This window comes from Procambarus clarkii, chromosome 50, assembly GCF_040958095.1.
Source record: "Procambarus clarkii isolate CNS0578487 chromosome 50, FALCON_Pclarkii_2.0, whole genome shotgun sequence".
In the NCBI taxonomy this organism is placed as follows: Eukaryota; Metazoa; Arthropoda; class Malacostraca; order Decapoda; family Cambaridae; genus Procambarus; species Procambarus clarkii.
In genome coordinates, this window is record NC_091199.1 from 17,273,357 (window position 1) to 17,296,661 (window position 23,305).

At 47.6% G+C, this 23,305-nt stretch overlaps 1 protein-coding gene across 1 annotated transcript in view; it reads left to right on the forward strand.

Moving 5' to 3' along the window:
• Window positions 1–23,305, forward strand: part of LOC123772628 (multidrug resistance-associated protein 1) — a 208,421-nt gene that overhangs the window by 3,270 nt on the left and 181,846 nt on the right. Inside the window, exon 2 of the mRNA XM_069303618.1 lies at window positions 15,857–16,033. Within this exon, the coding sequence (XP_069159719.1) occupies window positions 15,857–16,033 (177 nt within the window). The remainder of the gene's footprint in view (window positions 1–15,856; window positions 16,034–23,305) is intronic.

The window sequence follows — 23,305 nt, forward strand, 5'->3', positions numbered from 1 at the left end:
GCCCAGTTAAATGGTAGCATTGGAAAAGTTCTTCTCCCGCACCTTGTCATGACTGGTGAAAGGCTATTAAATGTATCCTTGAGGACCAAGGCCATTCTATCCTCCAGATAGATACGTTCACTCGACCACCTCGTGGTCGTCGCCGTCAGCCTCTTTGCGTTGTGAAGGTCGCGTTTGATGGTTAGTCCCTTCAATCTTCCATCATTCTTGATGGTGTCAGATGCTCCGTTCAGGAGTACATCCCCTCTCCTCGCCTCTGCAGCAGGTGCTGGAGATATGGGCATGGGCCCTTCAGGTGCACAAGTGAGGTCTCTTCTGCCCGTTGTGTTGAATCTCGAGTCATTCTAAGACAGAGTGCTCTCTTCTTCCCAAACTCTCTGCATCAATTGCAGTGACCCCCCCACCCCACCCTGCCTTTTCCCGCGCCTGTGTGTGCTGCAAATTTGAGGAAGCCATCCTCAATTTGAAACATCGCGATCATTTATATTTTCCTGAGGCGAGACACCAGGTTCGCCGTCTTCCCACTTTCTCTGGCATGTCTTATGCTCGTGTGTTGCATTCCACTTCTCACCCTCTCCCACTTTCTCAGTTTTGCAACTGTTTCCAGGCCTTGAACCTCGACACCTCCACCACCACCTCACCTGCTCCTTTCCGTTCTGTCATTGAGCCTTCCTCCTGGTTCTCTATCTGGTGTTTCCTTCCTTCCCAGTCTTCCTTGTCTCCTGTGCCCCTCTTTCCCTTCTCGCACGAATCCATCTTCTCAGCCCTCCCCACTGTCTTTTGGCCCTCCACAACGCCTGTCCGTTCAGGCTATTGTCCATCCTCCTCCCAGCAATCATCATGTTGACCGCTTCAATTCTCCCTCTCCTATGAAGACTTTAGAGACTGTCGCCCAGTACATTGCCGCTGGTACGCACGTCTCTCTACGTCAGAAACGTAAGCCTGGTTCCTCTCCTTCTTCCTCGGTGGATAAGAAGACAACGCTCTATTCCTCACCTTCCGACTCTGACTCTATCCCTGCATTCTTTCCCATTTCAGAGGCGGAGTCGTCTGTCCCAGCTATGGAGGTTCCCTTAGTCCTTGATTCTCTCTCTGATGCTGCCGCTGATGAAGTGCACTTCCCTGTTTCTGTCCTAACTTCCCCTGATTCCCTTGACTCTCTGATGCCTCCTCCCACTCCGGACTCCATCGTCCTTGTTAGATTTACCAAACCCCAGTTTCACTGATCCTAATCTTCTTTTGTCTTCTGCATTCTTCTTTGTTTCTGCCTTGTTATCTCTGTTTCTGTTCTCTCTCTTTTGTTTGCCTGTTCTTCAATGTATTATTAGTAATTTTTTTGCCAACTTCCATGATCAACTTCTAATAATAGAGTTTTCGTCACTTCATGTCTGTCTTCAGGAGCCAATGCTTGGTGCTCGTCCTGGTCGCTTTCGTGGTTATTCCATTCTCCTCCCCCCCATCCTCCTCCAGCTTTTGCTGGGGCCCATAACTCCATATCTCTCTTGATGCGTCTTGATATTCCTTTCGTCCCCTTACTTTTTCAGTCACACATTCAGTGTTCTGCGGCCCGTATCTTTGTGAGTAAATGGTATACAATCTGTGCCATTTATCTCACCTCAATGTTCCACTTTCTCTTCCTGATCTTAAGCACCCGTAAAACTCCTTGCCAGAGCCTGTGCTCCTGTTGGGTGATTTCAACTGTCGGCATACCCTCTGGGGTGATGCTCTGACAAACACCCGGGGCTGGCTTCTCGAACCATTTGTCCTCTCTTCTTTTCTGTCTCTTTTGAATTCTGGTGAACCCACTCTTGTGGACTCCCACACCCACAAACTTTCCTGTCTTGATCTTTCTCTCTGCTCGTTGTCTCTTTACTTAGATTTCACATGGTGGGTTCTTGATGAACTCCATCAAAGGACTGCCAGCTTCTTTCTGGCGCTTTCCCGGATGCTAAACCCATTCAGCTACAACCTCCAGTACAGGTTACCAGACCCCTCTATTACCGTCCTATTGGTGATGAACCTGTTAATGAATATGCAGGTGCACTTCTTCCTGATAACTACTCAAATGCTGAAGCCTACGTTTCTGCAAAAGATTTATACTCTGGTCGTCGTAATGCAGATGGTGACCATTTCACCATCCTTGTTACCTTTTTCTTTTTTCACTCTCCCCTCTCCTTCCCTAGGTGGCAGTTTGCCAAGGCTGACTGGAAACTCTTCACCTTACATGCTACTCTTTCTGATGTCTCTGATCTGCTTCTCCCTCAAGCCATCCTTCTTTTTCATGACACCATATTAGACGCTGCCCTCCCGTCTATTCCTTGCTCTACCTCCCAGGACACGCGGTAGTGCATTCCCTTGTGGAATTCGGACTGTGCTCGGGCTATCCACTGTAAGCGTGCAGCTTGGAAGAAACACCGACGCCGACAGACACCTGAGTATTTTATTTTGCTTTGGATATACGAGAGCGAGTGCGGTGGCCTGTAGGGCCATCTGTACGGCTAAGTGTGAGAGTTGGAAATCTTATGTCTCCACCATTACAATTGACAATCCTCTGCCCCTGATCTGGAAGAAAATCCATAAGATAGCGGGAAAGTTTGTTTCAGATGTCTCGCCAGTCCTTCATCTTCGTGGTACTATTGTAGCGGATCCGGTGGCGGTCGTGACCGAACTGGGTTCACACTTTTCGGAAGTTAGCTCTGGTTCTCATCTTCTTCCTTCTTTCCTTACTCGTAAGCCCCTTCTTGAATCTTTCCCCTTAGATTTTTGCACTTCTCGTCGGCTTCCCTACAACGATCCTTTCTCTCCCTTAGAACTCCAGTGTACCCTGACCCTCTGTGGTTCTATGGCAGCGGGCTCAGATGATATTCATTATAAGATGCTCTGCCATCTCCCTCCATGCACGTTTCAGTATTTACTGAATATTTATAACCATATGTGTGAGTCTCTGAGGAATGGCTTGAGATGGTTGTTCTTCCTAATCGAAAACCAGTTTTTTTTAGAAACATCTCTCAGGACTTCCGCCCCTTTGCTCTAACGAGTTGCATTTGCAAACTTTTTTTGAACTCTAGGTGAATGTTTGTTTGATGTGGTTCTTGGAACACTATCACCCCCTCTTCCTTTCTTAATTTAGCTTTCGCAAGTGTCGCAGCACGACTGATGTCCTAGTGATCTTGGAGGTCAATATTCGTACTGCCTTTGCAACGAAGACTTCTGTTGTTGCTGCTGTCTCTTTTTGACCTGGAAAAGGCTTATGACACCACTTGTAGATACCACATTCTGTCCCAACTTCGTTCATTTGGCCTTCGTGGTAATCTCCCTCTCTTCCTCCAGAGCTTCCTCTTTCGTCGTTCCTTTAGAGTGAGGCTTGGTACCACTCTCTCTCTCCGCTGGTTTTCGGCAATACTGTGTGCCTCAAAGTAGTATTCTGAGCACTACTCTTTTCCCTGGTTGCCCGCAATGTTCTTCTTTCCCTCCCTTCCCTCTGACATTTTCTTCGCTCTTTATGTTGACGATCTTACCGTCTGCTGTCAAGATGATGACTCGCCTTTCCTCCAATGGCTGCTTCAACCTGTGATTGATGCCGTGTCGTCTTGGGTCATCAATCATGGCTTCAAGTTCTCTACAACTAAGACTTGTGGAAATCCGTAGGAGCCGTGATGAGGATTCGAACCTAGCAGTGGGTAGTCCCAAGCACACGCCAGACAATCAGACCACGACAAAGTCAAAAGATTGCAACCTGGAATTCTGCTGAACACACGAGGGTTTCTTGAGGTTATCTTGAGATGATTTCGGGGCTTTCAGTGTCCCCGCGGCCCGGTTCTCGACCAGGCCTCCACCCCCAGGAAGCAGCCCATGACAGCTGACTAACACCCAGGTACCTAATTTACTGCTAGGTAACAGGGGCATAGGGTGAAAGAAACTCTGCCCATTGTTTCTCGCCGGCGCCTGGGATCGAACCCAGGACCACAGAATCACAAGTCCCGCGTGCTGTCCGCTCGGCCGACCGGTTCCCCGGTTTCCCGAGGCTTCCACTGAAGCCGGACCAGGATTTTCACACAATTTTCCCCATTTACTCTGGCTTGGGCGTTACTTTGTGTGTGGTTCAGTAGAACTCCAGGTTGCAATCCCTTTGGCCATCATTCTCTGGGGCGTGTGCTTGGGAATATCCACCGCATAGGGCCATCATTGTCTGGGGCGTGTGCTTGGGAATATCCACCGCATAGGGCCATCATTGTCTAGGGCGTGTGCTTGGGAATATCCACCGCATAGGGCCATCATTGTCTGGGGCGTGTGCTTGGGAATATCCACCGCATAGGGCCATCATTGTCTAGGGCGTGTGCTTGGGAATATCCACCGCATAGGGCCATCATTGTCTGGGGCGTGTGCTTGGGAATATCCACCGCATAGGGCCATCATTGTCTGGGGCGTGTGCTTGGGAATATCCACCGCATAGGGCCATCATTGTCTAGGGCGTGTGCTTGGGAATATCCACCGCATAGGTTCGAATCTTTATCACGCCTCCTACGGATTTTCTCATTGATACATCATGTTATTGTGACTACTCTCTGTATACTAAGATTTGTGCTATGAGTTTTACTCGGAAGCAGGTCGTTCTTTGTCCTCCTTTGTCGCTTTAAACTTCTGGGGTTAATCTTTGACACTCGTTTGTCTTGGTCGCTCCATATCTCTTATCTCCGAGTTGAATGCTCTAAGGCTCTTAACCTACTAAAGCTTTTGTCCCATACTTCCTGGAGAGCTGATAGGCGCACGCTTCTCTCTTTACATTTCTCTCTCGTGCTGTCTAAACTCGATTATGGTTGTCCTGTTTACTCGTCTGCCTCTCCCTTCACCCTTCGTCCTCTTGATGCTCTGCACCATACTGAGCTACGCCTCAGCTCTGGTGCCTTTCTCTCTGTGGCGTCCAAACGCCACTACAATACACCACCCACTACACTCTACACACTATACTCTACACCACACACCACACACTATCCCATACTCTACAAAAAGGTTACCATGCCCATGCACCACTCTACGCACTACACCACACTACCAAAGGCTGCCATGGCCACGCACTACTCCATAGTACATACTATGCTCCTTCTGTGTTCATGACACGACGAGAGCGGGTCGGATAGCGATGTGCCACCGTCGCCTGTGGACCTTGTCCCCGGTCCTGCGAATGCTGTTCTGCCCAGTCCACCCTTGATTGCACACTCCTCCTATCTGTGTCCTCAGCCGCTGGTGTGCTCTCCCCTGGCACACTCCCCCGTCGGGCATGGCTCCTCACTTGCCTGACCGGTCAGTATATAGACGCGGTCTGGGTGACAGGAGAACACATGCCCTGTGTTTAGCACCTTAACCTTAACTTCTGCGTTGTCTTTGCTAATCACCCGACATGGCCCCACAAACTTGGGTGCCAACTTACCTTCTGCCTGGGCGTGCATCTGCTTCACGAGCACTCTATCATTCTCATTGATCACCTTTGCTTGTATCCTGTTCCGGGTGTTATGCCTCTACTACCTCTGTCGACTTTCTTAAATGTAGTTTCACCAAGTTAAACCCCTTGGTTGCTCGCCTACAGACAACACTTTTGAAGTTTAACGCATAACATGGAGGTTGCTTGCTTGTGAACGTCGAGAACGGGAGTCGGGGATCGAACCCATGCAACAAATAATGCGGGGTCTCTCCCACCGACCTATTGAACGCCGTGTTGAGCGCCGACTCCACCATCGACAACTCTGATCCCATGCAAGCACAACATTCGCAGCCAAATGCCGCAGAATACTGATTACTTCAGCGTTGTGTCGTTCAACCAAACCATTCATGCACTCTAGCTGTGGCATAGCCACCATGTACTCTGGCTGTGGTATAGCCACCATGTACTCTGGCTGTGGTATAGCCACCATGCACTCTGGCTGTGGTATAGCCACCATGTACTCTGGCTGTGGTATAGCCACCATGCACTCTGGCTGTGGTATAGCCACCATGTACTCTGGCTGTGGTATAGCCACCATGCACTCTGGCTGTGGTATAGCCACCATGCACTCTGGCTGTGGTATAGCCACCATGCACTCTGGCTGTGGTATAGCCACTATGCACTCTGACTGTGGTATAGCCACCATGCACTCTGGCTGTGGTATAGCCACCATGCACTCTGACTGTGGTATAGCCACCATGCACTCTGGCTGTGGTATAGCCACCATGCACTCTGACTGTGGTATAGCCACCATGCACTCTGGCTGTGGTATAGCCACCATGCACTCTGGCTGCGGTATAGCCACTATGCACTCTGGCTGTGGTATAGCCACCATCCACTCTGGCTGTGGTATAGCCACCATGCACTCTGACTGTGGTATAGCCACCATGCACTCTGACTGTGGTATAGCCACCATGCACTCTGGCTGTGGTATAGCAATCATGCACTCTGGCTGTGGTATAGCCACCATGCACTCTGACTGTGGTATAGCCACTATGCACTCTGGCTGTGGTATAGCCACCATCCACTCTGGCTGTACTCACCTAGTTGTGATTGCTGGGGTTGAGCTCTGGCTCTTTGGTCCCGCCTCTCAACCGTCAATCAACTGGTGTACAGGTTCCTGAGCCTATTGGGCTCTATCATATCTACACTTGAAACTGTGTAAGGAGTCAGCCTCCACCACATTACTTCCTAATGCATTCCATTTGTCAACCACTCTGACACTAAAAAAGTTCTTTCTAATATCTATGTGGCTCATTTGGGCACTCAGTTTCCATCTGTGTCCCCTAGTGCGTGTGCCCCTTGTATTAAATAGCCTGTCTTTATCAACCCTGTCGATTCCCTTGAGAATCTTGAATGTGGTGATCATGTCCCCCCTAACTCTTCTGTCTTCCAACGAAGTGAGGTTTAATTCCCGTAGTCTCTCCTCGTAGCTCATACCTCTCAGCTCGGGTACTAGTCTGGTGGCAAACCTTTGAACCTTTTCCAGTTTAGTCTTATGCTTGACTAGATATGGACTCCATGCTGGAGCCGCATACTCCAGGATTGGTCTGACATATGTGGTATATAATGTTCTGAAAGATTCCTTACACAAGTTTCTAAAGGCCGTTCTTATGTTAGCCAACCTGGCATATGCTGCTGATGTTATCCTCTTGATATGAGCTTCAGGGGACAGGTCTGGCGTGATATCAATCCCCAGGTCTTTCTCTCTCTGACTCTTTAAGTATCTCATCTCCCAAATGATACCTTGTATCTGGTCTCCTGCTTCCTACCCCTATCTTCATTACATTACATTTGCTTGGGTTAAACTCTAACAGCCATTTGTTCGACCATTCCTGCAGCTTGTCCAGGTCTTCTTGAAGCCTCAAGCTGTCCTTCTCTGTCTTAATTCTTCTCATAATTTTGGCGTCGTCAGCAAACATTGAGAGGAATGAGTCTATACCCTCTGGGAGATCATTTATGTATATCAGAAACAGGATAGGTCCAAGTACAGAGCCCTGTGGGACTCCACTGGTGACTTCACGCCATTTTGAGGTCTCACCCCTCACTGTAACTCTCTGCTTCCTATTGCTTAGGTACTCCCTTATCCACTGGAGCGCCCTACCAGTTACTCCTGCCTGTTTCTCCAGCTTATGCATCAACCTTTTATGGGGTACTGTGTCAAAGGCTTTCCGACAGTCCAAAAAAATGCAGTCCGCCCATCCTTCTCTTTCTTGCTTAATCTTTGTCACCTGATCGTAGAATTCTATCAAACCTGTAAGGCAAGATTTTTCCTCCCTGAACCCATGTTGATGGGTTGTCACGAAGTCTCTTCTCTCCAGATGTGTTACTAGGTTTTTTCTCACAATCTTCTCCATCACCTTGCATGGTATACAATGGCTGTGGTATAGCCACTATTCACTCTGGCTGTGGTATAGTCACCATACACTCTGGCTGTGGTATAGTCACCCCGCACTCTGGCTGTGATATAGCCACCATGCACTCTGGCTGTGGTATAGCCACCATGCTCTCTGGCTGTGATATAGCCACCATGCACTCTGGCTGTGGTATAGCCACCATGCACTCTGGCTGTGGTATAGCCACCATGCACTCTGGCTGTGCTATAGCCACCATGCACTCTGGCTGTGGAATAGCCACCATGCCCTCTGGCTGTGCTATAGCCCCCATACACTCTGGCTGTGGTATAGCCACCATGCACTCTGACTGTGGTATAGCCACCAAGCACTCTGACTGTGGTATAGTCACCATGCACTCTGGCTGTGGAATAGCCACCATGCCCTCTGGCTGTGCTATAGCCCCCATACACTCTGGCTGTGGTATAGCCACCAAGCACTCTGGCTGTGGTATAGCCACCATACACTCTGGCTGTGGTATAGCCACCAAGCACTCTGGCTGTGGTATAGCCACCATACACTCTGGCTGTGGTATAGCCACCATGCACTCTGACTGTGGTATAGCCACCAAGCACTCTGGCTGTGGTATAGCCACCAAGCACTCTGGCTGTGGTATAGCCACCATACACTCTGGCTGTGGTATAGCCACCAAGCACTCTGGCTGTGGCATAGCCACCAAGCACTCTGGCTGTGGTATAGGGGTTCAATCCCTAATGCTTCTCTTGAAATGCACAAAGAAAACACAGTACCAAGTGTCCTGGTTCGAATCCTCTTCGTGGATTGCATACTCACTATATGTCCAAATATTGTAAACAATCACATATAGAAAGGTTGATGGCGGCTCCCACAACCTAGCCTCAAAATTATGCTATATTTGCATATTTGCAGGCTCATGGACTCTTAACCTAATATGGCTCAACCTTCTACATGCTCATGGACTCTTAACCTAATATGGCTCAACCTTCTACATGCTCATGGACTCTTAACCTAATATGGCTCAACCTTCTACATGCTCATGGACTCTTAACCTAATATGGCTCAACCTTCTACATGCTCATGGACTCTTAACCTAATATGGCTCAACCTTCTACATGCTCATGGACTCTTAACCTAATATGGCTCAACCTTCTATATGCTCATGGACTCTTAACCTAATATGGCTCAACCTTCTACATGCTCATGGACTCTTAACCTAATATGGCTCAACCTTCTATACGCTCATGGACTCTTAACCTAATATGGCTCAACCTTCTACATGCTCATGGACTCTTAACCTAATATGGCTCAACCTTCTATATGCTCATGGACTCTTAACCTAATATGGCTCAACCTTCTACATGTTCATGGACTCTTAACCTAATATGGCTCAACCTTCTATATGCTCATGGACTCTTAACCTAATATGGCTCAACCTTCTATATGCTCATGGACTCTTAACCTAATATGGCTCAACCTTCTACATGCTCATGGACTCTTAACCTAATATGGCTCAACCTTCTACATGCTCATGGACTCTTAACCTAATATGGCTCAACCTTCTACATGCTCATGGACTCTTAACCTATTATGGCTCAACCTTCTACATGCTCATGGACTCTTGGACATTATTTGCAAGGTGTTGCATGTTTTACAACCCGCAGCGTTGTCTGGCATAGGTTATAATTGTGGGAAATATTGCAGCATTTCCAAGTTAGGTTGTAAGTGCCTCTATGAACCTTTCAGTACTTGGGACTGTCTTCTGTTCCCCCACCTCTGAGTACTCATGTTGTACTCGTCCCTGAGTACTCATGTTGTACTCGCTCATGAGTACTCATGTTGTACTCGCGCCTGAGTACTCATGATGTAATCGCGCCTGAGTACTCATCTTGTACTCACGCATGAGTACTCATGTTGTACTCGCCTTTGAGTACTCATCTTGTACTCGCCACTGAGTACTCATCTTGTACTCACCTCTGAGTACTCATCTTGTACTCGCCTCTGAGTACTCATGTTACACTCACACCCACAAATCTTCCCTCACACTCTCAGGAACACTCAAGTCTTCACGACACAAACTCAGTTCTATACCATGAAGCATTTCCAGGACTCGTTATTATGGACACCATCCACCCGGCTTAATGGTCCATGGTAGGGTGCTGGACGCTCACCATCCACCCGGCTTAATGGTCCATGGTAGGGTGCTGGACGCTCACCATCCACCCGGCTTAATGGTCCATGGTAGGGTGCTGGACGGTCACCATCCACCCGGCTTAATGGTCCATGGTAGGGTGCTGGACGCTCACCATCCACCAGGCCCTATGGTCCATGGTAGGGTTCTGGACGGTCACCATCCACCCGGCCCTATGGTCCATGGTAGGGTTCTGGACGGTCACCATCCACCCGGCCCTATGATGCATGGTAGGGTTCTGGACGGTCACCATCCACCCGGCCCTATGGTCCATGGTAGGGTTCTGGACGGTCACCATCCACCAGGCCCTATGATGCATGGTAGGGTGCTGGACGGTCACCATCCACCCGGCCCTGTGATGCATGGTAGGGTGCTGGACGGTCACCATCCACCCGGCCCTGTGATGCATGGTAGGGTTCAGAAGGCAAGTAAGGTATACTACCATTATTGACTGACATTAAAGACATTTTGAAGTACAATGTCATCAGTGTTGCTAATTTAGACACTGGCCCACTTTATCTCTGATAAAGATAAGATTAAAATACTCTTCTTATCTCTCAGAGTTCCTGATTTTGTCAACATGTGTCCACTACAGCTGCAGTGTTGTTTTGTAATATTCACTTCTTGAGTTATTATATATACAGTACTGTATATTGGCCAGATTGGAGTATTTCTGAACACAATAAGACATATCGCAAGTGAGCTCTGGTGTGTGTGTAACTGCTGTTGTTCTTGAGTAAAAGCCTCGTATGTGACGTGATCACTCCGGGGGGAAGACTGGGTGTGGAGCCATTGAGCAACCTTTCGTACTGATTGCAGCTTCCTGAAGGGTGTGGTTTTTATTTCCAAGACCTTGAATGTTCCACTGCAGTATTCGTAATGGCCAGACGACGGTTTCGGTTGGTGTTGCCTATTCTAGTAGAACTCCTCTTCGGAATCGACGTCTATATTCTCCACCTCGCTAGTCGTGTCGCTGCAAATCGGACTGCACTGATTGCTCATGGTCATCCTTTGCATTTTTGGAATCTGTGCATCCCTGTTGCCCATCGCTTTGTTGTTGATGATGCTGCATATCGGGCTGCATTAATTGCTCATGCCCGCCTCTTGTGTTGTTTAAACCTGTGCATCTCTGCTGTTCAATACTTCTTTGTTGGTGTTGTTACAAATCAGACTGTATTGGCTGTTGATGTCTGTCTCTTGTGTTATAATATTCCGTTGATCTTGAGTGGTCACTGCTTCTTGCAATTGCTATTTTGAATGTTGATGTTCTGGTGTCTTGACTACCTGACTGTTGTTGGTAGTCTGTATGTCCATGTTGCGTTGTTTGTCCTCTTGTGCTCCGTCTTGTCTCAGACTGTCTATTTCTTGTGTAACTGTGGTCTGCTACACTTTTTCTTTCTGTGCAGAGCAGGTTGTGTTCCAGGCATGATGTTTTCCTCCACAATTTGGACATTTGGCTGTTGTGATCTGGTTTGCCTTGTGCTTGGCTACACAGTCTCTGGTTGGATGCCTCAGGCTGCACACCCCGCATCTCTCCTGTCCGGTGCAGCGTGATTGATGGTGGCCGTATTTCTGACACCTGAAGTAGCGCAAGGGTTCCGGGACGTATGGTCTCTGTCGGTATATTCCCCAATTTCCAAATTGAATTTTTCTGGCACATGTCCCATTACGGTCACCAGAACCTGACGTGTCGCTGCTTTGTCTACTTTTGTGCGGCATCGTTCCGCATTCAGGATTTGCTTGTGTTCCTGTACTGGATCCAGGGAAAAGTCGATTTGGTATCCCAAAAGCACGACTCTTGTGCGTTTTTCTGAAGGTTCCAGCTTTTCCAAGCATACGGGTTTTCCTCGTGGACTGTTAGTTTTTCTAAGTAATTTGCAGTCTGTTGGTCTCGTGGTGTCATTTTTCATTCTCCTTTCAGGTTGATTGTGATGGAAAGTTTGAGCTCTGGTTGTTCCTTTTCCATTGCCGTTACTACTCCATATGCTGTAGGAAAGTGGTCTGTCTGCATTATCTTGAATTTTGGAAGATGTGCAGAGTCTGGCGATGTCTGGTGTGAGACTGTTGGTGTCCTCTCCTGTCTCATACTGTTGTCCTGTGGCTGGGCTGTGGAGAGAGGTACATTGTCTGACACTGGCTGGTGTGTGACTGGTGGTGTCCTCTCCTGTCTCATACTGTTGTCCTGTGGCTGGACTGTGGACAGAGGTACATTGTCTGACACTGGCTGGTGTGTGACTGTTGGTGTCCTCTCCTGTCTCATACTGTTGTCCTGTGGCTGGACTGTGGACAGAGGTACATTGTCTGACACTGGCTGGTGTGTGACTGGTGGTGTCCTCTCCTGTCTCATACTGTTGTCCTGTGGCTGGGCTGTGGAGAGAGGTACATTGTCTGACACTGGCTGGTGTGTGACTGGTGGTGTCCTCTCCTGTCTCATACTGTTGTCCTGTGGCTGGACTGTGGACAGAGGTACATTGTCTGACACTGGCTGGTGTGAGACTGGTGGTGTCCTCTCCTGTCTCATACTGTTGTCCTGTGGCTGGGCTGTGGACAGAGAAGCATTGCCTGACACTGGCTGGTGTGCGACTGATGCTGTCCCCTCCAGGTCCATTATGTCTGCTGTCTTGCTGGTAGAAGCACGTGGTGAAACCTCGATAGCAGTTTTCTTCGGTGCCTGCTGCACCTCGGTCCACCGTCCCTCCTCGTCTGAAAGCTGCCTCCATTGCCCCTCTCTTTGACTTCCCCCATGACGTCTCCACGTAGTAAGAACCGATTCACTGCCCTACCTAATGCCTGAGACACTCCTAGGCCTGGAGAAATTCATTCCCCTCTAACGGAGGTCCAGAAATGATTCCTCCATGTGGAATTGGAAATACCTAACACCTAATTGCGCGGTTTGGTCTACCTTTCCCTGTCAGGCTCGGTACACATTCTAAGGTGCCCCCTTGTGGCCCGGCCTCCAGGGTATCGCCTTGCCCTTCAGGGTTGGAGTAAGTAACCTGGTAAAAAAAAACCAAGTCGTGGGGCGACGATTGCGGTACGACAGTTTGGGTGGCCTGCATACTGGGGTGCACACAATACTAGTCAGCTGGACAGCAGCTAATCAACAACGTTGTTTGTCCATCAATTGTAGACGAAATCGGTATTTTTTTTTTCCAAACAAGATATGCTCTGGGTCTTGGAGTACTGATGTTCTCTACCTCACAAAACCGCGATGATTTGGTCTGATGGGTGCTCAGAAGCTTAAGTTTTCCAGAGAACAAAACCGTGTGTGGCCAGATAGCAATGGCGCCGGCAGCAAGTGTGACCCCATTGGTGACATCTCGCCACTCTGATGTCTCCCCCCACCTCACAGTTACTCGCTGTTTTCTGTAGCTTAGATACTCCCTTATCCACTGGAGCACCTTACCTGTTAATCGTGCCTATTTCTCCAACTTTTGTAACAGTATCTTATGGGGTACTGTGTCAAAGGTTTTCCGAATGTCTAAGAAAATATAATCTCCCCAATCTTCTCTTTCTTGCCATATTTTTGTCGCCTGGTCATAAAATTCTATTATACCCATGCAACCCGTTCTCGCACTTTCGTACAGTCAATATTGACTTATTATATAAGTGCATATGTGACATACTAATTTATTGTGAATATTTTAGTTTACCTTGAAAAGCTTCATACAAAACACCGACCTCACCTAACCTTCTTAGTATGTTAAGATAAGCATCTTATTTCTTATCGCATATGTTTTCTATGAAGCTTTTCAAGGTAAACTAAAATATTCACAATAAATAAGTATGTCACATATGCACTTATTTAATAAGTCAATATTGACTGTAGAAAAGTGTGAGAACGGGTTGACCCATGAGTCACTATTTACCATCCCTGAACCCATGCTGGTGGTGTGTTACAAAGCTCCTTCTCTCTGGATGTGCTACAAGTGTTTTCATCACGATCTTCTTCATCATGGTATTCAAGTTATGGAAACTGGCCTATAGTTCACTGCCTCTTGTTTCTCACGCTTTTTGAACATTGGGACTACATTAGTGCTTCTGCATCTTCCTTTAATATTCATGGTGAGATTCTGTCAGGCCCAACAGCTTTTGTCACATTCAGCTCCAACAGATTCATTTTGATCTCATCACCGGTATGCTTAAATTACTCCAAGGTTGCTTGGTTTACTGCCTCCACTCTCAGTACAGGGCCATCTCCTTACTCTATTTTGAAGACCTTCTGGAATCTCTTGTTGAGTTCTTCATATACCTCCTTGTATACCTCTGTGTATCTATTTTCTTCTTTTTCTATTCCTACACTGCTGTTTTCCTCCTGATGTGGCTGTGGAACAGTTTTGGTTGGGTCTAAGTTTTACTCACGATGTCATTTTCATACTGTCTCTCTGCTTCTCTCCTCACTCTGAGGTACTCATTCCTGGCCCACTGTTATCTCTAGTTGCTCTCTGGTGTTGTTATTCCTGTAGCTCCTCCATGTTTTGTTCTCATTTGCTTCGCTACCTTACATTCCTGATTGAACCATGGATTCTTCTGTTGCTATTCATTTTTCTCCTTTTGGGCCGGGATAAACCTGTCTGCAGCTTCCTGGCACTTCTGGGTGACATATTTCACCATATCCTGTACATTCTTCTCTCTGAGTTCTGATTCCCATGGTATTCCTATTAGGAAGTTCCTCATCTCATCATATATTCCTCTTCGGTAATTTAGCATTTTCCTTTCCAATCCCTTCCTTGGATAGGATATCCCTAACCTTCACCAGATACTTAAATGTGGGAATGGTTGGGTACATGATGATGAGTACATGAGTGAAAGTGGTTGGGTGAGAATATGAGTACATTAGTGAGGGTTGTTGGATGAGTACATGAGTGGATGTAGATGGATACACGCGCTCCCTTACATGGGCAAATACTCCTGCAGATTCCAGTGTCCTTTTGCTGCTATGTTCCCATAAGCTTAGGACTATGCAGTCCAATACTGTTCTCATAAGCTTAGGACTATGCAGTCCAATACTGTTCTCATAAGCTTAGGACTATGCAGTCCAATACTGTTCCCATAAGCTTAGGACTATGCAGTCCAATACTGTTCCCATAAGCTTAGGACTATGCAGTCCAATACTGTTCCCATAAGCTTAGGACTATGCAGTCCAATACTGTTCTCATAAGCTCAGGACTATGCAGTCAAATACTGTTCTCATAAGCTTAGGACTATGCAGTCCAATACTGTTTTCATAAGCTCAGGACTATGCAGTCCAATACTGTTCTCATAAGCTTAGGACTATGCAGTCCAATACTGTTCTCATAAGCTTAGGACTATGCAGTCCAATACTGTTCTCATAAGCTCAGGACTATGCAGTCCAATACTGTTCCCATAAGCTCAGGACTATGCAGTCCAATACTGTTCTCATAAGCTGAGGACTATGCAGTCCAATACTGTTCCCATAAGCTCAGGACTATGCAGTCCAATACTGTTCTCATAAGCTGAGGACTATGCAGTCCAATACTGTTCTCATAAGCTGAGGACTATGCAGTCCAATACTATTCCCATAAGCTCAGGACTATGCAGTCCAATACTGTTCTCATAAGCTGAGGACTATGCAGTTCAATACTGTTCTCACAAGCTCAGGACTATGCAGTCCAATACTGTTCTCATAAGCTCAGGACTATGCAGTCCAATACTGTTCCCATAAGCTCAGGACGATACAGTCCAACACTAACCTTCCTCCACCAAACGTCGCGTCCCCCTCCCCCCCAACATTTACCAGCGTGTGCTCCAGCTCACCTCACCCAGTGTTGCATCACGCCCTCTCTGCTACTTCAGGACCCGGATGTCACATGGAACACAACCGACCCGGACTTCACCCTGTGCTTCGAGCGGACGGTGCTGGTGTGGGTGCCGTGTGGGTTCCTGTGGCTCTTCGCCCCGCTGGAGATCTCCTACATCGTCAACAGCGTCGACCGGCTGGTACCCTGGTCGTGGATCAATATCTCCAAGCTGGTCAGTCTCCCATCATTACTTCCCTCTCCAAGGCTCTTTGGTCTTAAAGTTTAAGACTTCAAGTTGTTTATGGGATAAATATACTATATACATGTACAGGTGGTGGATGTTCAGGTGATGGATGTACAGGTGGTGGATGTACAGGTGGTGGATGTACAGGTGGTGGATGTTCAGGTGATGGATGTACAGGTGGTGGATGTACAGGTGGTGGATGTACAGGTGGTGGATGTTCAGGTGATGGATGTACAGGTGGTGGATGTACAGGTGGTGGATGTTCAGGTGGTGGATGTACAGGTGGTGGATGTACAGGTGATGGATGTTCAGGTGATGGATGTACAGGTGGTGGATGTACAGGTGGTGGATGTTCAGGTGGTGGATGTACAGGTGGTGGATGTTCAGGTGATGGATGTACAGGTGGTGGATGTACAGGTGGTGGATGTTCAGGTGGTGGATGTTCAGGTGGTGGATGTACAGGTGGTGGATGTACAGTTGATGGATGTTCAGGTGATGGATGTTCAGGTGATGGATGTACAGGTGGTGGATGTACAGGTGGTGGATGTTCAGGTGGTGGATGTTCAGGTGGTGGATGTACAGGTGGTGGATGTTCAGGTGGTGGATGTACAGGTGGTGGATGTTCAGGTGGTGGATATACAGGTGGTGGATGTACAGGTGGTGGATGTTCAGGTGGTGGATGTACAGGTGGTGGATGTTCAGGTGGTGGATGTACAGGTGGTGGATGCACAGGTGGTGGATGTACAGGTGGTGGATGTACAGGTGGTGGATGTTCAGGTGATGGATGTTCAGGTGGTGGATGCTCAGGTGGTGGATGTACAGGTGGTGGATGTTCAGGTGGTGGATGTACAGGTGGTGGATGTACAGGTAGTGGATGTACAGGTGGTGGATGTTCAGGTGATGGATGTACAGGTGGTGGATGTTCAGGTGGTGGATGTACAGGTGGTGGATGTTCAGGTGGTGGATGTACAGGTGGTGGATGTTCAGGTGGTGGATGTTCAGGTGGTGGATGTTCAGGTGGTGGATGTACAGGTGGTGGATGTACAGGTGGTGGATGAACAGTTTGGTGGATGTTCAGGTGATGGATGTACAGTTTGGTGGATGTTAAGGTGATGGATGTACAGGTGGTGGATGTACAGGTGGTGGATGTACAGGTGGTGGATGTACAGGTGGTGGATGTTCAGGTGGTGGATGTGCAGGTGGTGGATGTTCAGGTGGTGGATGTACAATTGGTGGATGTACAGGTGATAGATGTTCAGGTGGTGGATGTACAGGTGGTGGATGAACAGTTTGGTGGATGTTCAGGTGATGGATGTACAGGTGGTGGATGTACAGTTTGGTGGATGTTCAGGTGATGGATGTACAGGTGGTGGATGTACAGGTGGTGGATGTACAGGTGGTGGATGTTCAGGTGGTGGATGTACAGGTGGTGGATGTTCAGGTGGTGGATGTTCAGGTGGTGGATGTACAGGTGGTGGATGTTCAGGTGGTGGATGTTCAGGTGGTGGATGTTCAGGTGGTGGATGTTCAGGTGATGGATATACAGGTGGTGGATGTACAGGTGGTGGATGTACAGGTAGTGGATGTACAGTTTGGTGGATGTTAAGGTGGTGGATGTACAGATGGTGGATGTACAGGTGGTGGATGTACAGGTGGTGGATGTACAGGTGGTGGATGTTCAGGTGGGGGATGTTCAGGTGATGGAGGTACAGGTGGTGGATGCACAGGTGGTGGATGTTCAGGTGGTGGATGTTCAGGTGATGGATGTACAGGTGGTGGATGTTCAGGTGGTGGATGTTTAGGTGGTGGATGTACAGGTGGTGGATGTACAGGTGGTGGATGTACAGGTGGTGGATGTTCAGGTGGTGGATGTTCAGGTGGTGGATGTACAGGTGGTGGATGTTCAGGTGGTGGATGTTCAGGTGGTGGATGTTCAGGTGGTGGATGTTCAGGTGGTGGATGTTCAGGTGATGGATGTACAGGTGGTGGATGTTCAGGTGGTGGATGTTCAGGTGGTGGATGTTCAGGTGGTGGATGTACAGGTGGTGGATGTTCAGGTGGTGGATGTCCAGGTGGTGGATGTTCAGGTGATGGATGTACAGGTGGTGGATGTTCAGGTGGTGGATGTTCAGGTGATGGATGTACAGGTGGTGGATGTTCAGGTGGCGGATGTTCAGGTGGTGGATGTTCAGGTGGTGGATGTACAGGTGGTGGATGTACAGGTGGTGGATGTACAGGTGGTGGATGTACAGGTGGTGGATGTTCAGGTGATGGATGTACAGGTGGTGGATGTTCAGGTGGTGGATGTTCAGGTGGTGGATGTTCAGGTGATGGATGTACAGGTGGTGGATGTTCAGGTGGTGGATGTTCAGGTGATGGATGTACAGGTGGTGGATGTTCAGGTGGCGGATGTTCAGGTGGTGGATGTTCAGGTGGTGGATGTACAGGTGGTGGATGTACAGGTGGTGGATGTACAGGTGGTGGATGTACAGGTGGTGGATGTTCAGGTGGTGGATGTACAGGTGGTGGATGTTCAGGTGGTGGATGTTCAGGTGGTGGATGTTCAGGTGGTGGATGTTCAGGTGGGGGATGTTCAGGTGATGGATGTACAGGTGGTGGATGTTCAGGTGGTGGATGTTCAGGTGATGGATGTACAGGTGGTGGATGTTCAGGTGATGGATGTACAGGTGGTGGATGTACAGGTGGTGGATGTACAGGTGGTGGATGTACAGGTGGTGGATGTACAGGTGGTGGATGTACAGGTGGTGGATGTACAGGTGGTGGATGTTCAGGTGATGGATGTACAGGTGGTGGATGTTCAGGTGGTGGATGTTCAGGTGGTGGATGTTCAGGTGGTGGATGTTCAGGTGGGGGATGTTCAGGTGATGGATGTACAGGTGGTGGATGTTCAGGTGGTGGATGTTCAGGTGATGGATGTACAGGTGGTGGATGTTCAGGTGATGGATGTACAGGTGGTGGATGTACAGGTGGTGGATGTTCAGGTGATGGATGTTCAGGTGGTGGATGTTCAGGTGGTGGATGTTCAGGTGGTGGATGTTCAGGTGATGGATGTACAGGTGGTGGATGGACAGGTGGTGGATGTTCAGGTGGTGGATGTACAGGTGGTGGATGTTCAGGTGGTGGATGTTCAGGTGGTGGATGTACAAGTGGTGGATGTACAGGTGGGGGATGTACATGTGGTGGATGTACAGGTGGTGGATGTTCAGGTGATGGATGTACAGGTGGTGGATGTACAGGTGGTGGATGTACAGGTGGTGGATGTACAGGTGGTGGATGTTCAGGTGGTGGATGTACAGGTGGTGGATGTTCAGGTGGTGGATGTACAGGTGGTGGATGTACAAGTGCTGGAGGCACACACTACCTGTAAGGAGCATAATATTGACTTTTTCACTCAAGCTACAGGGAGCATAATATTGACCTGCACACTCAGGCTACAGGGAGCATAATATTGACTTTTACACTCAAGCTACAGGGAGCATAATATTGACTTTTACACTCAAGCTACAGGGAGCATAATATTGAGCTTCACACTCAGGCTACAGGGAGCATAATATTGACCTTTACACTCAGGCTACAGGGAGCATAATATTGAGCTTCACACTCAGGCTACAGGGAGCATAATATTGACCTTTACACTCAAGCTACAGGCAGCATAATATTGACCTTTACACTCAAGCTACAGGGAGCATAATATTGACCTTTACACTCAGGCTACAGGGAGCATAATATTGACTTTTACACTCAAGCTACAGGGAGCATAATATTGACTTTTACACTCAAGCTACAGGGAGCATAATATTGACTTTTACACTCAAGCTACAGGGAGCATAATATTGACCTGCACACTCAGGCTACAGGGAGCATAATATTGACCTTTACACTCAGGCTACAGGGAGCATAATATTGACTTTTACACTCAAGCTACAGGGAGCATAATATTGACTTTTACACTCAAGCTACAGGGAGCATAATATTGACTTTTACACTCAAGCTACAGGGAGCATAATATTGACTTTTACACTCAAGCTACAGGGGAGCATAATATTGACTTTTACACTCAAGCTACAGGGAGCGTAATATTGACCTGCACACACTAACAACAGTGTGCTCTATAGATATTATTCCATTATTATAGTATAATATTGAGCTGCACACACTCTCTGCAGGGAGCATAATACTGACCTAGACACACTATCAGCAATTAGCATTATTTTGATCTATATACATTAATTGCCTGGATCCTAATAATGAAGAAGTAGAAACAGGCAAAAGATAGGCAAGAGAGAGCTGAGGAGCAAAGTAAGGTGTAGTAGAGGGGATAGTAATAATAATAAGAGCTGCAGAGGGCCTATTGGCCCATACGAGGCAGCTCCTATTATAACCACCGAATGAGAAGGAGATAAAAATAAGAAGAGGATAGCAAGGGAGCGTAGAAGACAATGAACAAAAAAAGGGAGAAGAGAGAAAGAAAAGGAAAGAGAAAGAAAGATAAATGGAAGGGGTAAGCTTATGTTAAGTCACGTTTGTTAGAAAGATTAGAGCACTTGAGTATATACTGTGAAAGGGAAGAGTCCACAGCAACAAAGCCAGGACTCAAGTTCATGTTGGGTACATTGTGTATAAGAGCCGATTCTACAAGACGGCGTCTGTGTAGAGTAGAGGCAGGAAAGATTATTTTGGAGGAAGACCAATCAATGGGATGATTAGAATCCCTCACATGGCAGAAGAGAGCATTGTTAGTGTCTGCAGACTTAACACTTCTCTTGTGTTCTTCAAGAACACAACATAAGCTTACCCCTTTTATTTATCTTTCTTTCTCTTTCCTTTTCTTTCTCTCTTCTCCCTTTTTCTGTTCATTGTCTTCTCCTACGCTCCCTTGCTATCCTCTTCTTATTCCTATTACTATCTCCTTCGGTAGTTATAATGGGAGCTGCCTCGTATGGGCCAATAGGCCCTCTGCAGCTCTTATTATTTTTTTTTGAGATATATACAAGAGTTGTTACATTCTTGTACAGCCACTAGTACGCGTAGCGTTTCGGGCAGGTCCCTGGAATACGATCCCCGCCGCGAAGAATCGTTGTTACAACCAAGTACACATTTTACTGTTGCGTTAAACAGAGGCTACAGTTAAGGATTTGCGCTCAGTAAATCCTCCCCGGCCAGGATACAAACCCATGACATAGCGCTCACAGAACGCCAGGCGAGTGTCTTACCACTACACCACGGAGACATTATTATTATTACTATCCCCTCTACTACACCTTACTTTGCTCCTCAGCTCTCTCTTGCCTATTCATTGCCTGTCTCTACTTCCTCATCACAATCGACTTGAGAATGGTCTAGGACGGACCGAAACGTCGTCGTCCCTTCACCTTCTAGTGTGTGGTCTGGTCAACATACTTTAGCCACGTTATTTTGACTCATTGCCTGCTAATGATGCTAATAATGAATTGCACACATAATACTGTGTGCAGGTCAGGTCATTAATAATACTGACCTTCATACACTACATGCAGGGAACATAATGTTGACCAGCACACACGACCTGCAGGGAGCATAATGTTGACCAGCACACACGACCTGCAGGGAGCATAATGTTGACCAGCACACACGACCTGCAGGGAGCATAATGTTGACCAGCACACACGACCTGCAGGGAGCATAATGTTGACCAGCACACACGACCTGCAGGGAGCATAATGTTGACCAGCACACACGACCTGCAGGGAGCATAATGTTGACCAGCACACACGACCTGCAGGGAGCATAATGTTGACCAGCACACACGACCTGCAGGGAACATAATACTGACACACACACGACCTGCAGGGAACATAATACTGACACACACACGACCTGTAGGGAACATAATACTGACACACACACGACCTGCAGGGAACATAATACTGACACACACACGACCTGTAGGGAACATAATACTGACACACACACGACCTGCAGGGAACATAATACTGACACACACACGACCTGCAGGGAACATAATACTGACACACACACGACCTGCAGGGAACATAATACTGACACACACACGACCTGCAGGGAACATAATACTGACACACACACGACCTGCAGGGAACATAATACTGACACACACACGACCTGCAGGGAACATAATACTGACACACACACGACCTGTAGGGAACATAATACTGACACACACACGACCTGCAGGGAACATATATTCGTCGTAGTTTATTGGTTAAAGGCAGCAAGGTATAGATGCAGCCTGCCGAGGTCTTAGCTAACTCTGGTCCAGTGAGATACTGAGACCTACCTCAAGAGCAGCCAGTACCAGCTATGTGGATCATGATGTCAGAGGCCTACTCGCCTGTGATTGGCTATACCCCAACTGTCATACAATTTGAGTACTAACACCGCGCGGACACGCTACCAAGTCGACGTCCCTTGCCGACAAGTTCTGACTAGGTAGATAGTTACAATGATACTGAAATTACCTCGGTGGCATGCAATAATAGCTTACAAGTATAACAGTGCATGCCAAGTATGATGACATGCACTGTAAAAATACAAATGGCACAGTAGACTTAACAATGGCGTCTGATTTATGACACGAAATAAAGATGAAGAAACTTCTTCATTATACATTATATAATATATAATAGCAATAATAGGACACATGGGGGTGGAATTACTCGGAAGTAAGTTTTGCCGAACAAAAACAGAATAACTGCAGAATGCGCTTAATTATAAATTCTGCGAATGTCAACACCTAATTCGTCAAGAGCACTAAACAACTCTAACTCTGACTGAAGGTCAGGAACAGATGAAACTGCATTTGTCATGCTTTCATCTTGGGAGGTAATCTCATTGGCATCTAGCCAATGGGCGTGTTGTGTGCGCACGGTTGAAACGAAAGGTCTGGATCTAAGATTATAGGTGCTAGTATTTGTGCTAGACTTTTTTTCTTTTTAGATTTCTAAGGTTATAGGTTATAGGTGCTAGACTGCTTTTGCAGTCTCCGTGGTGTAGTGGTAAGACACTCGCCTGGCGTTCCGCGAGCGCTATGTCATGGGTTCGTATCCTGGCCGGGGAGGATTTACTGGGCGCAATTCCTTAACTGTAGCCTCTGTTTAACGCAACAGTAAAATGTGTACTTGGATGAAAAAACGATTCTTCGCGGCGGGGGATCGTATTCCAGGGACCATAGGATTAAGGACTTGCCCGAAACGCTACGCGTACTAGTGGCTGTACAAGAAT